The 18,129-nt window shown below is 33.7% G+C and overlaps 1 protein-coding gene across 30 annotated transcripts in view; it reads left to right on the top strand.

Annotated features, from left to right (window-relative positions):
* The window catches only part of LOC126816055 (uncharacterized), a 62,541-nt gene that overhangs the window by 4,394 nt on the left and 40,018 nt on the right, over window positions 1-18,129 (top strand). For 27 of the 30 annotated variants that reach the window (XR_007678205.2, XR_007678206.2, XR_007678204.2 and 24 more), the window contains exon 3: window positions 183-368. Coding sequence is in view for 21 of the 30 variants with exons in the window: in XM_050542179.2 (XP_050398136.1) it covers window positions 183-368 (186 nt within the window). In the remaining 9 variants the exon portion in view is untranslated. The other 3 variants (XM_050542186.2, XM_050542187.2, XM_050542185.2) reach the window with 3 other exon arrangements.

The following is an 18,129-nucleotide window of genomic DNA, read 5'->3' as shown; positions in this document are numbered from 1 at the left end:
ATACAGTACACATGATGGGTGTCTATCTTTTAAAATACATATAAAGTGTAGAGTTGAGACTTGAAAAGACAATAAACTAAAGAATGAAGGGATTGTACAACTTACGCCTTTGGAAATAATAAATAAGTTCATATGATTTTGTATAACAAATTTTAATAATAGTTATCATTTATTTTTTGCAGCTTTTTCAAATCAGTCAAAAGATTCTTCTACGGGGGAAGAAACTTTAGGGTTATATCCTATAGCATTACATCAAAATGAAAATCAAAATTTAGATAGTCTTGCACATTTATCCAGCAGCGTAGCCGGTGGCTCACAAGGAGCTTCATTTGGTCAATCACCTCAACAAATGCCCCAGTTTTTATCAGGTAGGGAATGATTTCTTCTATAAACCAGACAATGACAGAAGCTGTACAATACAGATTACATTTGTTACAGCTATCATGACTTCTTACATGTATCTAAATTTACAAAGATACATATACATTAAGTGTATCTAATTTAAATGATTAAAAACATTATTAACTAAACTAAATGTATGTAATGTCATGCTGCAATTTGATTAGAAATTGACAGTTTGTGGAAGGAAAATCTTTGTGAAGAGTAAAGAAATCTAAGTTTTATTTACGTTAACCAAATATGTGTGGTAGGCTTATACATGTGGGCTTACACATTCTCAGATTTCGATCTTTATTGAATAAAATAATGTATCAAAAACATTACATTGTCAGTAACTGGATTTAAACACATTTAAAAACATATACATGAAATCTGTTTGTATATTTCTGGCATTGTCTTTACCCCCAAAAGTTGATATCAAGAATGTTGATAGTTAACCTCAACATTTACATTGCAATTTAACGAAAAATCTTATCTTTTTTCTGGATTAAAACACAGATCCTATTTCGTTTCTTTTTTATAGTTCAAAATTACGTTTTGTTTGCCTTCACTACATTGGATCTGGAAGCGTTGTTAAATAACCAGCGTTCTGGTTTACATGAGGGATTAGCCAATCAAATGGTCTGTTGGTATGAGTTCTTTTCGTTTGGCATGCGGAACTGTGTGTAGAAATTCACAGCGATAGGTCTATATTTTAATCTGAGTCGAAAAATTAATACACTTGCACTTAATCCAGCCGTCTAATATCTAAGCTTTTTTTTATTCACAAGAATGGAAACACATTACTCACTGTCGACATTATTGATATCAACTTAAAAAATATTTAAATACAAAATGCACGGAGACTGGGTCCAGAAATTGAATGCGATACATTTTCCTTGTCCCATGTGACATGTTTTGATATTAGAAAGCAAGTCCCCATTGCACTAAGTCAAGTTACAGAATTTGTTAGGCAATTGAACAGTTTGAGACTACAGCACAAGAGATACTGCAGGGTTTTATATATATATATATAGTAGATGGACCCAGTCTTAGATACATGTAAATAGTAGACATACTATTACTTTACATGTATAGATGTGAAAGTTTTTTCATTGAATTACTGTAGCACGCAAGCCTTGATTAACTGTTATCCATGTATTGTAAGAGTCCATTTCTAAACACCCACATTGAAATGTAGTTGTATATTGTCGTCGCCCCTGTCCGTCCGTCCGTCTGTCCGGCGTCCATTATTGCTTGTGGGCGCTATAGAGCCTAAAGTTAATATCGATTGACTTGAAATTTATACACAGTGTTTAAGGCCAAGAGACGAAGAAGCCTATTGATTTTCAACGATTTCTGATATATATGGCCCTTGATCACTTTGAAAAATCTTGTGGACACTCTAAAGGCTAAAGTTAATATCCGATTGACTTTAAATTTATACACAGTGTTTAAGGTCATCAGACGAAGAAGCCTTTTGATTTCCGATAATTACAGCCAGAGTTATGGCCCTTGATCACTTTGAAAAATCTTGTGGATCATTTAGAGACCATAGTTATCATCTGATTGATTTTTTATATTTATACACCCTGTTTACGCCTATATATAATCGTTTCGATTCACTTTAGATTGAAACACGGTCTACTCTTAAAGATTGATTATCAATTATTTTTGATAACTTGAATTGCTAAATCCATGATTTTAAATGTTTTGTATACTTAACGTTAGCATGGGCCAAACAAATTCTAATGATTTTCTGAATTGTTACTCTTAAGTCTTAATCAGATTATAGTGTATTATAAATGTTTCATTACCGATAAAAGTAAAAATATGTGACAACTCTTGTTGACTGCCCTGACGAATTAGCCGCTGTGGGTGTATGTTTCGTTGCCTGGCATCCTATCTTTTCAATTTGCTCAGTATTTGCATGAAAAAAAATTCACAAAAATATTTTTTCAAAATTTACTTGCCCTTTCAGTTGTATTCTGTTTCTTAATATTTATTGATTTGTGATAAATCCAGTTATGTATTTTATTTCGCACATCTCTGATTCCTATACCTTTCTTTGGAACTTAATTACTCAACAATAGATTATTTCATGCAATTCTTGTTGCAACAGTTGTCTAAGAAAACAATTAAATCAAAAGATAGTCCATTGGGATTAGAGATGTAAAAAATTTTCAAGTATTCTTGAAAACAGTGAATATACATGTACCTTCAAAAACAAGTCATTTCAAGTGTTCTTGTATTGGTAAGAATGTTAAAAAATACCATAAATTGGAAGATTAAAGTGTTTAAAACTATTAAGTGAACTGTAGCAATTTTTTTACAATACTCCTTTAAGAGCGTTGAGTAGTCTAAGATACACATTACATGTAACTTTTCAGCAACAATCTTTGCATACGTCTTCCTTGTGTAACATAACCAAGAGGACACATACACTAACCGCCCAAACGTTTGTTGTGTATAATGGAGATACACGCGGAAAGAAATAAACTATTTATAGCAAACAAGAAGATGTCCCCGACCTACATGTAGATCAGTTGTTGAATAAATTATGACGTCTTGCATATAAGTCATGTGATCCGCAGTAAACAAATCATGGCTGCTCCAGCAACAATTTCACACTGGATGGCATATCCCAATTAAGTCATGTGACCAGGTCATTAGAGGAAATTCCCTCTACAATGCAATTACCACGACTGGACCATTTTTAGATTTCTTTTTTTGATGGTCAAAGACTACCCCTTTCGTAATGCATAATATCATTTTGAGTGCGTCGGAGTAGTGTACTGAAATAAATATTTACATTTTACATCCAAATTGTTGTATTTTAAAACTTGTTGTGTAGTCCAGTCGCTTAGGTCGATATTTTCATAGAATCGTTCACTTTTTGACAAAAGCATGAAAATTGGCATATATAGGTAGTTTTTGATGTTCTCTTTCAAATAAAAGCAGGAAACAGCAGGACACGCGCGATCTGACCCTATTTTTGGCCGCTACCGAAATACATGTATGAGTATGAGATTTTGGCTTCTCGATATTATAGAAACTTTATCTAAGCGTCGTAATTAATGTTTTAGCACCCACTGAATTTACCAGCAGTGCTTTTATTATCATATTGTCATCTTTAGTTACCGAAAATACACATATTGACCTTCATGCTCCAAACTTCACTAGAAAACGGCTGAAATCGACATTCACACATTAACGATAATAAATGATTTCTAGATTACTAGTTAACTTGATGAGATTGTAAACTTGAATAAACAGAGCAAATACAGTTGAACGGGAGGGTCAGCTAACTTGAAAATTCGCCCACCATACTCATTCTTTTATTGGTCACATTTGATAACAAGTTCCATCGCTGGTGCAAAGTTTATTACATGATAATAAAGCTACCATGCATTTACAAGGTGGCTGGCAGACATTTTGGCAACCACATTTGATGAGTTCTTTACAATGTTTGTCTGCCTCGAGTAGAGATGACCAGTTAAGGTATACAGTAGATAGACCATTTGTATCAGTTACTCGGGATTGAATTTTTCTGTTGCAGTACATAGTAAATGAAATTGGTTTTTGAACTTTTTGATGATTGCAGTTTATCACCCCAAATAACAAAAATGTCATATCTTATGAACAAAACTTAGTACTAGCTTTTAAATGTGCATTTTAGAGTACTCAACGCCATTAATTTTACACAGTACTAAAGTACATGTAGTGGTACATGCACATTGTATTGTAAGCTACACTGATTATTTTTTATACGCCCACATTGAAATGTGGTCGTATATTGTCATTGGTCTGTCGGTCCGGTGTCAACAATTGCTAAAGGGAATATCCGATTGACTTTAAATTTATACGGTGTTTAAGGTCACAAGACGAAGAAGCCTATTGATTTTCAGAGATTTCCGATAATTACTACCAGAGTTATGGCCCTTGATCACTTGATAAAATCGTATGGAGACTCTAGAGGCTAAAGTTAATATTCAATTGACTTTAAATTGATATACTGTGTTTAAGGTCATGAGACGAAGAATCCTATTGATTTTTGGCAATTTCTGATAATTACTGCCAGAGTTATGGCCCGTGATCACTTTGACATATCTTGTAGATGGTCTGGAGGCTAAAGTTGATATCAGATTCACTTTAAATGTATACACATTGTTTAGGGTAATGGGACGATGAAGCCTATTGATTTTCAACTATTTCTGATAATTACTTGCAGAGTTATTGCCCTTGATCACTTTGAAAAATATTGTAGACGCTCTAGAGACTTAAGGTTAATATAAATTGTTCAAGGTCATGAGGCAAACAATCGAAGCAAATTCTAATGATTTCTATTGATTTCTGAAAATTACTTAATGGGTTATTACTCATAAGATTTTTGTGTTGTAAACATTCTCCTTACTGACTAAAGAAAAAATATGCAACAGCCGTTGTTGACTGCCCAGACGACTTAGCTGTTGTGGGCGTATGTTTGGCAACCTATCTTTCTTTCACCAATTTAGAAAATTTGATATTTATGAAATGATAAATCAAATGTATATAAAGTAAGAATGCTCATACAGGATTACTTGAAATGATTATTAATGATGATACTGATGTATTCTGTCATGTTACTGTGCCCGCCCATCGAATTATTGCAATTTGACCTTCATCCATTGAATGCAAGATAATTTGTCTTACTATAGGACTTTAAGTGAGCAGCATTTATTTCATGCACATAACATAACGTCATGCTGTGAAAATGCATACATATAGGCCCAAATATGCCCTTACATGTAAATCTTGCTACTACTTGACTAGTTACTGGTACAGATTTATTAATTATTTTATGTACTGTTTTAACTGGAAAAATATTTTCTTAATCAGGCAAGGTTTAACTCGACTTTACAAATTTGAAATTAAATAAATAAATTATATGTAAATATAAGATTTTCAAAACTGAAATATTTTTTTGTTTATAACAGTACATAATTTTCCAGGTAAGTTCTGAAACTAAATCAGATGATCAAGTATATTTGAAAATTTATAAAAACTGGATTTATTGCACTAAACATTTGAATTATATTCTTGTACCGAATGTCCAGATTATTTTGACTCGTTAAAGTGTGTTTAATATTTATTTCTTGATCTTTTGGATCTGTGTAAATACTCCTATCTACTTACATGTATTAAAGTGACAACAGTGTGCTGAATGAATTTGACTTTTTAAGTTTTTATCAATTACATTTAGGGTTTGGACAAATTTAGAATTGTGTGCAAAGACAATTGATATTTTCTTTTCAAACATGTGTAAGCTTATTATTCATACGTAATAGGATGAAATGTATATTAACAAAAGAAGCTAACATGTACTTGTTAGAAATTTGTACTATAAAACACGCTTATTTTTTAAGTTTACTTTTTAAGCTTGTATATACATGTGTAAAAAAAACTTTTATTTGTGCGGACTGAAGATGCAGTGTATACTGCAGTAAATGAGAAATCCATATAGGTGAAAAAAAATCCATATAAGAAAGTTCTTCTGAATACTGTGTTACTAAGATAAGAAAGGAAACATTGTGAGAAATCTGTAAAACTTTGGCTGGTTTTCCCCAATTCAAGTACCTAAGTTTAGGGCATTGAATTTATTCAAGTAGACTTTTATAACATTTTCAAGATCAGCTATCGTGGTTAGCCTTTAGAAAAGGCTCTAATACAGTGTCATTGTTAGCCCATTGGGGACTTGCAACTTAGTAGACTGGTCAGGTTTGAAAAAAATCATAACTGATCATTACACATTAAAAGAACTATCTTATCCCACATGTGGCATTTTATTAAAGAAATGAAATAAGTATTATTTCCGAACTATGTATTATTTAAGTTTTTCTTCAGACTGTTTCTTTTCGTTTCTGCATTGCCATATACAACATTTGGTTATCAAACAATGTTTGAATTTTTGTGTGAGATAGATATTGGTCCCAGTGGGTTTAGTACTTTATGGTTTGAAAAACTAACTCAAGCATTCTAATTTATATAAATTTTATGAGTTTTATGCTGTAAGAATCTTAATATTAACATTCAGTCAGATACATCTTAATCTCTATGTTCTGTTCTGTCTAAAAACATCATTATATTGGAAGCCGATGTTTAACCTCCAATAGTAAGTTCAATAGGACAAACCTCCGGACAAGACACACAAAAAATAGACCGATTCTGACTAATCCGTACTGTGAAAGATCAAGCTTTGTAACCATCCAATTATCTTTGTTGTTGTTGTGAAGTTTAAGTACCAATCTTATATTCAGACATTATTTATTGTTCCAGAGATATTACTATCATGTAATTGATTTGAAATACAACTAAATAATACAATATTTCACCTTCAAGTAAAAAGAATCTCCTTTTTTGTCAATGTTACAAAGTACAGCTAAATTAAATCAATATTTGTGTAAAAGCATATATGGACAAAAGGGTAACAAATATTTTACTAAATTGTGACATGTACATTCTGTTTGACCTACATGTATTTATAAATAACACAAATCAATCCCATCATATATTTCTGTTGTTTCAAAAATGGTTATACTGAATAAGTGTCGGTGGGTTATTCCTCTTGACCTTGTTAAGAGAACGTAGCTAAAAGCGTTGAGATGTACTGATGTGTGCTTATTTTTAGCTACGATTGGGTGCCTTTAGTTCCAAGTGGCAAACTCAATGTCTATTAATGTATGTAGCATCTTAAAAATAAGATAATTTTATGCTATTATGACTAATTAAACTTACAGAGGCCAATGTAGTGGCATAACTATCATCTGACTCCAAATATTTGCATTTAAATTAACGAAGTGTTGTTTTTATCTGACATACACCGTCATACATCTCCCATTTAAAAATAACGTTCCTAGTAACGGCTTAACTAGGGCTGGCAATCGATCCTGTTTTAAGTATCGATTATCGCGGACCATCCGCCGATCGATAATATCGGCAAATTATTTTGACTTACAATTGGTTTGAAAACAATCATAATTTGTACACGAATTATATGCGAGTTTATGCTGTGATATCATTCTGTATACATGTAAAAACAAAATTTTCATTTATTTGACAATAAAATAATAGCATTCCCTAGCGAAACCAAGGTGTAGAAAGAAACTCGATCAATCCACTTCGTTTGGAAGACAGAACCTGCCACCGCTCGGGCTCGCCATATCTTTGTCGCTTAAGATCTAAATAATACTGAGTAAAATGTAGTTATTTCCCTTTGATCACATCAAACAAATTCTTCAGTTTGCCGTAACAGTTTATTTCTTGCAGTGGTTTCTTCGCACTGGGGAAATTAAAAATCTCCCTTCAGACATTTCTTTGCAAATTTCTTAATAAAATAATAAATTATATAAAGGGAAAGTACGTGTTTGACTTAGAAACAGAGAAGACGAAAGAACTGAAGAGTTAAAATAAGGGGCACAACTGGATGTTACGTGAAACCATTGGCTCTCATCATGACATAAGCGGCCAACATTTCTCACCGGTTGCGTCTCCCGTGAAAAAAAAACCCCAACAAACGTTTAATTACAGTTCTAGGCCCTAGCATGCATTGCAAAGAATACAGTGATATGGATTATTTTAATGGACTTCTTCTTGCAAGTGAAGTACCTATAATTGCGAGATAATCGATATTTTAAAACTGTATCGATAATTGATTTTCAAAACACTTACCGACGATTATCGATTATTTCCGCCAGCCCTAGGCTTAACGGCTCTATTTTAAATTCGATGATATATACCCATTTCAGATAGGATTATATGTTTAGTTGTAGTTAAATGTGGCAGAAATGTTGTAAATAACAATAATCAATCGTTGTTTTCATGAAAAATATTCTCAATTTTGCTACATGTATGTGGAACTATATAGCACCATCTCTTATCTCGAAACACTGGAGGGTTGAGAGATGAGGTTTGTTATCTACTCTTAACCATACATATCACATTCAAATGTATTGGTACTCTGGTATTTTATTTCCTTGATACAGAACTGTGAATTCTTGCACCTCCATTATAGTATGGACTTCTGACTCATTTCATGCACGTTTTTCTTGCAAATCTGTGATAAAACTTTCTGTCTGAACAAATATGCCAGAAACATAGTCTACTGTTTGTAACACAACATTGTAGTAATAGAAACTATATGTAGAAACTAATGAGCGTCACAAAATAACTAAATTTTCTGGTCTTGATTAGTAGGAAAAAAAAGCAAATTTCTTATTACTGTTAAACAAATATTAATGAGATGCTGCATACTTAATGTACATTTCCTATGCTTTAATAATGAAAATAAACGACACCCTACCATCTTCTTGAAAGAGTGGAGCTTGTGTATGCTAGATTATTGGACATGAAATTAGAAATTAAAACTATGAATCTGAAAGAGTAGCACCGTCTATTCCTGTTGGTTTTTCCCATATCTAAGTGTTTTTGCATATTTGTCAGTAAGCATGTTCAAGGTTAATTAAAAATTAATTGTAGCATCTTTACATGCAGTATTTGCCCGAGAACATTGTTCAGGGCATCTGAACTCTTATGCATATTACTCCACTTTGGTCAATCTATTCCGTGGTATATTTGTTGAAAAAGCGCTGACAATTAATCCTGCATGTGTAGACTGTTAAGTGATTATTATTAGTTTTTGTCTCTTATATACATGTATCATGTAGGTTATATGTATGGTTTCGGTCGTAACTAGATTTTGTATATAAGTTGTAGACAAACTTTGTATGTCTGATTTTTTGTAGGAGTTGATTAACCATATTGATTGACAGCTTTTAAATTATAAATTATTTAAATTACATTTGAAGAGAGAGGACATATGCACGTATGGGAATCTTGGCCCATTCTGATATTGTCAAATATCTAATGACACTATTGGTTTTCCAATAGTTTACTTTTCTTTAATTTTTTTTTCAAACTAATTAAAAATGTCTTACATAAGAAATTTATTACAATATTGAACTATTAACACAACCGATATGTTGATTGAAGAACTGGATAGTAAATTACCGAACATAACAAACAAAATGAATAAATCATGAGAAAGTAGGCACAGCAGATTAGAGATTCCATTTTAAAGGGCTGCTATATGAAGTTCATCTTGTAATCCAAACCATTTGATTTTCAGATTTAATGTCAAAACGTCCATACACAGAGTTAGCTTTGAAGGACAAGGTTAAATTGATTGACACCTATTACTCTGTCCCAAAACCAACTCAGCAAGATTTAGCAGCAAAGTTTGGAATAGGATCTGCCACCGTTTCTAGAATATTAAAAAAGAAAGATGAAATCCTGCAGGAATATAGAAGTAAACAAACAGGCCTAATAGAGAATCCCTTTATATCATAATTATATATATTTCAAACTGAAATGGATGTTAAACAGTGTGTTTACTTTCATTGCAGTTTCCAAACCAGTTACCCATTTGACATTGCAAGAAAAAGTTGAGATGATAGACATGTATGAAAATCATCCGTGCAAAGGTACAAAAAGACTTTTAGATATCAAAAGTGTGTATAATATTGGAAGAGCAACTATATTCCGGATATTGAGGAAAAAATCTGAATATTTAGCCGAATATGAATTATTACAGCAAAGATTTAATCAGTTTATGTGATTTGTTAATTATTGCGTATATATTTGTCTTTTATGTGGTACAAAATAAAAGTAGTTGGATTTAGAGTTTTTGGATTCTTCATATTTCCATGTACTTTTATCAAGAAGGACCAGAGTTTTGTGAAAATCATATTTTGGCTCTATGTAACATATAAAGTGTCTCTGTGTACAATCATAATTATTTGGCAGAGTTACTTACAGTAGATGTTCGCCAGTTTAGTGAATAGTGATAATAGAAAAAAAACAATACAATAAACTATCTCTTCAGCTGTCTTAATGTTAATATAACCATCAGATCTGACATTGCTTATCTGCAATTATGCTATGATATTTGTGACCCTGTATGTCTAAATGAGTCCGAATACGCATTATCTAATTTTGAACTAGAGACAAAATAAGTGAAAATATTGATTTTGATCGAAATTTAGATTTTCACAAGAATGTGTCTGTAAATATACTATCTAACAACTAAAAAGATCAAAATAGCAATAAAAGATTTTAGAACACCTTTATTTGGACATTTTGTAAGAGTACCATATTCTTAAATCTGTCCTATTTCTTAAAATTCTCCGCGAAATTAGTTATTTTTCTTTGCTCACAGCAGGATGACCAGTCATTCCTCTTGCATAATAATTGGCATCATTGTAAAGCGGATAATCTCTAGTTTACAAATATGACCAAAATATTGCCGATGATTTCATTTTGAACAGATACAATCGAGTTTTAAAACCCCTAAAAAATGTAAACAAACTCTGCTTGTTGCTATGTTTTCTACACAATTCATTTGCGTGGCTGACCGAGCAGACAATAGATATTTGGTTTTGGCGATAATGTTTTTGGGTATCTACATGCGATTCACTCTGATAAGTGGCAGAAAAAAAAACAAAATTCTGATCGTATATAGATTGCTGTTCAGTGTTTAGTCAAAACCATGTGGCAGAATTATGGCAGAATCGATAAGGGGTGTGATTGAGTAATACTGTCAATCTTTAAAAAAAATAATGTATAGGCCTTAAATGGATATAAACAAAATGGCCAATGATTTTCTTGTTGAAGAGAATTTTATTGATAGCTGAATTCCGTTTACTGTCGCTTCTTCATACGGAATGCAAAGTAAGGAATGCATATTGGATATTATTGTTTAAAATTCTCTTACCACTATGAGTCGAAAAAATGAGAACGACCAACATGCCAAAATGCAACGATTCTCAAGTGGGAAAAACAGTCTGCCATTGTTTAATTGCATTACAGCCAAAATGCAGGAAAGTGAACGTAAGCATTTCTTGCCAATGAAATTGACATTTCTCTAAGGACTCATATTTTGAAACCGTTACGGTACCTGAAAATAATAATAGACCTATCATCATACACGCAAAACCTTATTTTGATTCACGTGTTAAAAGAACATGCATACAGCTGTGGCGGCTTCTTTGATGATTACCCAATCAACAACCTTAATCTCCTGACCACTGCATGTAGCTGGCATTAAGGTGCTAATTAATTGATGAGATTAACTGAAGTTAATCTCACCAAAGTTATAATATACAAAACATAGACTACTAATGTATAAATTGTTCTTCAGGATAACACTGCGATATCACTTATGTGGAAGCAGACGTTAAACACCAGGAACACTATCATGTGAATATGCCACATGTGTTGTGGATGTTTCATTATGAAAAGAGTGCATTTACTACGATTTTCATCTTCAGCACCCTTGAAATCCTAAATAAAAAAACATTAAACGACAAAATAGCAAATAAATGGCCGAAATCGTCAGATCAAGTTTTTACTATGATTTTCGACTTCAGCACTCCTGAAAACTCCTGGAAAGATATATTCAACAACAAAACAGCAAATAAATGGCCTGGTTGCTATGGGATTTTGTTTTGGAACATATGAAATCTTTGACTTGAAGATAATGAGTTGGAGAATGTGAAAATAACAATAACTCAATTTTCAAAATTTCCCCATTGCGACTCATTATGCCATGATGGGTCACATTTTGCAAAATGATCAATTCGAATTGGAACTTGGTAATATAGTGAGTTTTTCTGAGCAGATGTTAAAGTTTACATGTACTTGACGAAAATTGATCAGTCAAGTTGATTAATTTTAGAAAATTCATTAAAACTCTGTTATCCCGTTTTAAACACATTAAAGATTTGGTGTTTAAAAGTAATCCAAATAATTTGATTTCAGACTTGAAAAGAGTTCCACGCAAACTTATCATTAAAAGACAAATGGGGAATGAAACCTATTAAATGTCCCCAAACCAACTCAACAAAGTCTAGCAGTAAAGTTTGGAATACATGTAGCTACATCAACTGTTTGCAAAACAGTAAAAAGGAGAGAAGAAATCCTAAAGAAATACAAAATGTCTTTATCAAGTCTTCCTTAAAATTATGCTACTGTTCGATATCATAATCCTAAATATTAATAGATTGTAACCTTCGACCTCCTGTTGTGTTTCAGAAACTCTTCAAACACGTGGTTACAAGGAATTAACTCTGAGGGACAAAGTGAAAATGATTAATGAATATGACACTAATCCATCAACTCTTCATCTAGCTACAAAGTATGGTATTGCAAGACCAACTGTTTATAGGATTTTGAAACGAAAAGATGAATACATTAAATCTTATCAACTTAAATATGATGTTCTTGAAAAAGACTTTAATTTCTGACCTTTCTTTTAACAAAGCTGAAATTTATGAATATTTTATTACCACTTTTCACTGTATAATTTTTATTATGGACTTGCTCTGTTGGCATACTTATGTTCCACCAATCCAGAACATGTCCAATCTGTGTCGACAACAAAAAAGGTGTAACAAATATTGTAATTTTTAGCTGCATAATTATTTCAACTCTTGGAAGGTCAGGAAGAAAATTGCTATTCGACCTCACCTCATCTGGTCACACTTGTCCTACCAAAATGCTGGCATTGTGACTGTTCAACCAAATGCAGACCAGTCTACCAGTGACTTTGCCATAATTAGTATAATTTGTGAACTGCACTGCCAGTCAAAAAACTACCCTTTTTCTCTTATATTCTATCAAATTGGTATAGTAATAAAATGAGTAGTGTCCTAGACTGGAAACCATTTTAGTACTATTAATCATGTATTTAGACTGTAGATTGTACTCATACTTTAAAGTTGACACCAAAGACAAAAAATACCCCAAATTATGGTCACATATAATAATTAGTAGTGTATCTGTTTTATTTGAATATTGTCCCACATTAAACTGAAAGGAAATAACACTAAAAATTGAAATAATTGGTACACAGTTGACTTTAAGAACATGTCTCTAAATATTGAAATATAATTACATGTAACTGAAGTCAAATGTTTCTTAGATAAATTTTTGTGACAAACATCATGCTTTAATCAGTTTCCATACCATGTACATAATACTATTTGAATAAATGATGCTTGGTGGTTGAAAGATTTGTCTTTTTCATTGCTTAAAATGGGTTAGAAATTACTCTATCTGGAAATAATTTGGTGTTTTTTTAGTACATATCTGCCCTTGTGCTATGGATTGCTGAATATGAGTACTAATGGATTGTTGAATTTGAAAACTGTGGATTGTTGAATATGAAAACTATAGATTGCTGCTTTGAAAGAATAATTATGATACTGCCATGATAGTTTGTGCAAGAAAATAACATAAATAACTGTGTTTAAATGCTTTTTTTAATTACCAGAATCTGATCATATTTTGTGAGATAGATCAGCTGCAATTCAGTTCTAAAAATACTGAGTCAGCAAAGTGAAACTCGGGGAACTATTACCTACTGAACTTACAAATATGGATTACATTACAAAAATTACACAATGATTTAGCTTTATTCACTATTTTCATTAAAAATGCAGTGTTCATTGATCAATACATAATTTTATTCCACATAATCAACACTTACAGACAGACACAGATTTTAACAAGCGCTGAAATAAGCAGCCGGACACTGACAATGTCCGGGCGAATTGACCCCTTTTGACAGGCCAAATGGCCTTTCGTCCGGACATAATTGCCCGACCGAGTTTTGGTAAAACATTAAGCCAAAAATATTAATTTCAATTCGCAAATTCGTGTCGATTGCTAATTATTATTAGACTCGAAAATCCAGGCCCAAAAATATCAACGACCCGAGTCATAGTGAAAATGTTACTATTTATATCTCGGCCGCATGCAGATTATAATCAATAATTTTTAGAATCGGCTCTTTTACGCTGGTTATATCAACGACCCGAGTCATAGTAAAATTATTATTATTTATACATGTATCTCTCTCAGCCGCGTGAAGATAAAATAATGAATAATATTGAGAATCGACTCTTTTAAACTGGTTATTCGAGTCTCGTAGCTAGCTTTGCGTTACTTTCGTATATGATTAGCTCAAAATCACACCTAACATGACATGTAATTATGTAAATTATTAGTAATAAAAGTAATAATATTTTAAATTAGTTTACAAGAAAATGTTCACTAGTTGACTATGGATGTAATTAGGGACAGACTTTTTATACGCAAATATCTTACCTTGTTTGACACTTCCGATGTGAATGTAAATAGAAGAGCCATGAAAACATGTCGAATAAAATAACTTCTTATTTTTCCCAACCCTCGGACACGGATATCCCGGCTAGTGGGACCGTTCCCGAAAATTCAAAGACTGGTACAGTGTCTAATGTCTCTCAAAAAGACACTTCTAAACGGAGGCCATTGCCGTCACCAGTTCGAAAATTACACTCAAGAACGGTTGAAAAGTGGATCAAAAATGACTTGGCAAAATCCAATGCTGACGTGTGGTTAACATACGAAGAAGACGATGGTATTGTGACTGCACTAAAATGTGAACTCTGTATAAAGTTTTATAATAATATCAAATATATGAGAGAATTTTCCACTGCATGGATTAATGGGACTTCAAATCTGAGATTGTCTAATCCACTGGACCATTCTGACACTATGTGCCATAAACGAGCCTACGAACTATATTCTGCTGAAATGAAGGCTTCTGGAATTAGTTTGGTAGGGAGTGAAGCTGGTGTTCAGGATTCTTCTCAACAAACAATAACACAAAGCCTTTCACAATATTCTGCTACTCAAGAGGCCCAAATTAAGAAGAAGATGGAAGTGTCATATACTATTCAAAAAAAGTAGGGGATATTTGATTTTTAAGTGTTATTAAAGTCACCTAATGAAACTGACAAAGAAACAAATGACAAAATGAAATGAAGTTCACATTCATCGATTTATTCCAAATGATCGTTAGACTAAGTAAGGCACAGACTGACCATTATAAGGGTAAAATGATACCCGGGGTCAAACAGCAAAGTTACCACAGCATCACAACCAAGTCAGTAACGGGTAAATCCTCCTCTGTTTGCCAAACAAGCATTGATCCGACGTGGCATACTCCTAATGAGACGTCTAAGGTCATTTTGGTCCAGATTGTCCCATTCCTGTTGCAACGCAGCAGCAAGTTCTTGGACATTGGCAGGACGTTGTTGACGTAACCTCTGTCCAAGCATGTCCCAGACATGCTCGATGGGGGAGAGGTCGGGACTCAGTGCTGGCCAAGGTAATGTGGTGATGTTCTGTTGTTGGAGGTAACCTGTAACGATCCTGGCCCTGTGACATCTTGAGTTGTCATCCTGGAAGATGAAACGGCGGCCATGACGTCGTGCGAACGGCACAACATGGACTGCCAAGATGTTGTCCCAGTAGTACTGGCCTGTAACACGCCCTGCAACAACATGTAAAGCCGTTCTTCCAGCAACAGTGATGCCTCCACACACCATAACAGAACCACGCCCAAATCGATCATGTCTGATGACGTTAACGTCTTGGAAGCGCTCGTTTTGACGACGCCACACCCTCCTACGTCTGTCCAAAAAATCAACAGTGACCCTTGACTCATCTGAAAACATCACATTGCTCCAGCGTCGATTATCCCAGTGTTGACGATCCCTACACCAACGACGTCTTGCCTGAATGTTATGATCTCTCAAACAAGGGATCACGCGAGGACGTCGGGCGCGAAGGTGACCCCTATGCAGTCGATTCCGAATCGTCTGGCCACTCACTCTCACACCAGTGTCTGTTTGAAGACGAGCGCTGATCTGATTTGCTGTGATGACACGATTTCTCAAGGCCAAGGTACGGATAAATCGATCCTGGGCTTGAGTTGTCGCCCTTGGTCGACCTGAGCGTGGTCTGTCCTGTACAGATTGTGTATCACGGTATCTGGACCATAGCCTGCTTATGACAGACTGAGAAACATTCATCGTCCGCGCCACAACCGCCTGTGTTGTGCCGATCTGTAGCATGCCAAGGGCACGTAACCTTTCATTTTGGGTAAGCCGACGCATATCAAAATTTGTTTTCTGGTCACTAAAACAATTAAACTGATGTTTCCACCCTGGAATTCAATGCCACAATGACTGTAACATTCAAAGTCAGAGTCGTGCAAATCTTGGGTTGGACCCCCATGATGATCCCAAGCATCACCTGCATTCCATGCGGTAGCTATTGGTGCGTTTGGGCGTCACATGTAACTGGAAATGTTTCTTCTGTTAGGTTCTATAGTGACTTTTTTCGTAGTCATTTGCATATTTTAGTATTATGCCCCCAAAATCAAATATCCCCTACTTTTTTTGAATAGTATATTTTGTTACAAAGAATGAACTGCCATATACGCTGTATGAAAAAATAATAAACTTGGAGAAGCATCATAATGTTGATATTGGGGATACTTATATAAATAGTAACCAGTGTGGCATTTTTATCGACTACCATGGAGAATACTTGGCTGATAAATTAAAGAAAGATTTGTGTTCAGCAAAATTTTATAGTGTCCTAAATGATGGGTCAACGGATAACTCAACAATAGAAAAAGAGGTTATCTACGTTTTATATTTCGATCCCATTTCAAACCCTGACAGTGTTGATGTGAAGTTGACTTTTCTTTACTTGAAGGATATTCCAAAAGCAGATGCTATTGGTGTAAAGTCAGCTATAGAAAAAAGTTTTGAATCTATTGGAATTTTACCCAAAGAATTGTACAGCAAACTTGTTGGTTTCGGGTCGGATGGGGCTACAGTCAACAGAGGGGACAAGAATGGTGTGAAAGGCCTATTACAGAAAGAAGCTCCATGGTTGGTCTTTAATTGGTGCATAGCTCACCGACTGGAGCTTGCCCTCAAAGATTCTCTTGGCCCACACTTTAACAAACTGGACAATTTGCTAACTAAACTTTTTGCCATTTATCAAAGGTCCCCCAAGAAACTGGCTGAACTGAAATCACTTTTTGACATCATGAAGGATTCTTTTGATTATGACAGTAAATCTATTCGTCCAAAACGTTCATCAGGAACACGCTGGGTTTCTTTTAAACTTGCTGCCCTCAAGTTAGTGCTAGATAAGTTTGCTGTATATATACAGCATCTAGAACATTTGATAAGTGACAATTCCTGTTCAGACAGAGATAAATTAAAAGGATATCTGAAAATATGGAAAAACTGTGATATCCTGTTACAGATGCCTCTATTTATTGACATACTTACCCCTGCTTCACATTTGTCTAAATGTTTTCAAGCAGAAAGTGTTGACCCTGTAAGCTTTTCTATCTGCCTTAAACGAGCTAAAGATAAATTGAAGAATTTAGCAGATTGTGAATTTGAAAATCTGCCTGCAGTTAAAAAGTTCTTTTCTGCTCTGATATTTACTGGAGAGGATGAAAATGGTTCAGTAGACTATAATGGTGTTCAGTTTTCAAGAGCAGATTATGACAAATGTTTAAGTGATATAAAGATAAACAAAAATAAAATAATTGAAAATCTCCTCAGTGCTATAAATAAAAGATTTGAACAGGATGGCAATTTAGATGAAGTGATAATGACTAAGGCAACAAAAATCTTAAATAATTCTGCATGGGAGGTTGAATTGGATATCTCTTCTGACAATATTAGTTTTGCTGATGATGATTTACAATTTATCTACAAACATTTTGAAAAAATATTGAATCTTTCTTGCTCATTTACTGAAATATTAGATGAATGGCATGATATGATTGAGTATTCAGTT

The sequence above is a fragment of the Patella vulgata genome, chromosome 3 (assembly GCF_932274485.2).
Source record: "Patella vulgata chromosome 3, xgPatVulg1.2, whole genome shotgun sequence".
NCBI classification, from domain to species: Eukaryota; Metazoa; Mollusca; class Gastropoda; family Patellidae; genus Patella; species Patella vulgata.
Note: the sequence above shows the minus strand (reverse complement) of the source record. Positions and strands in the feature narration are given on the sequence as shown.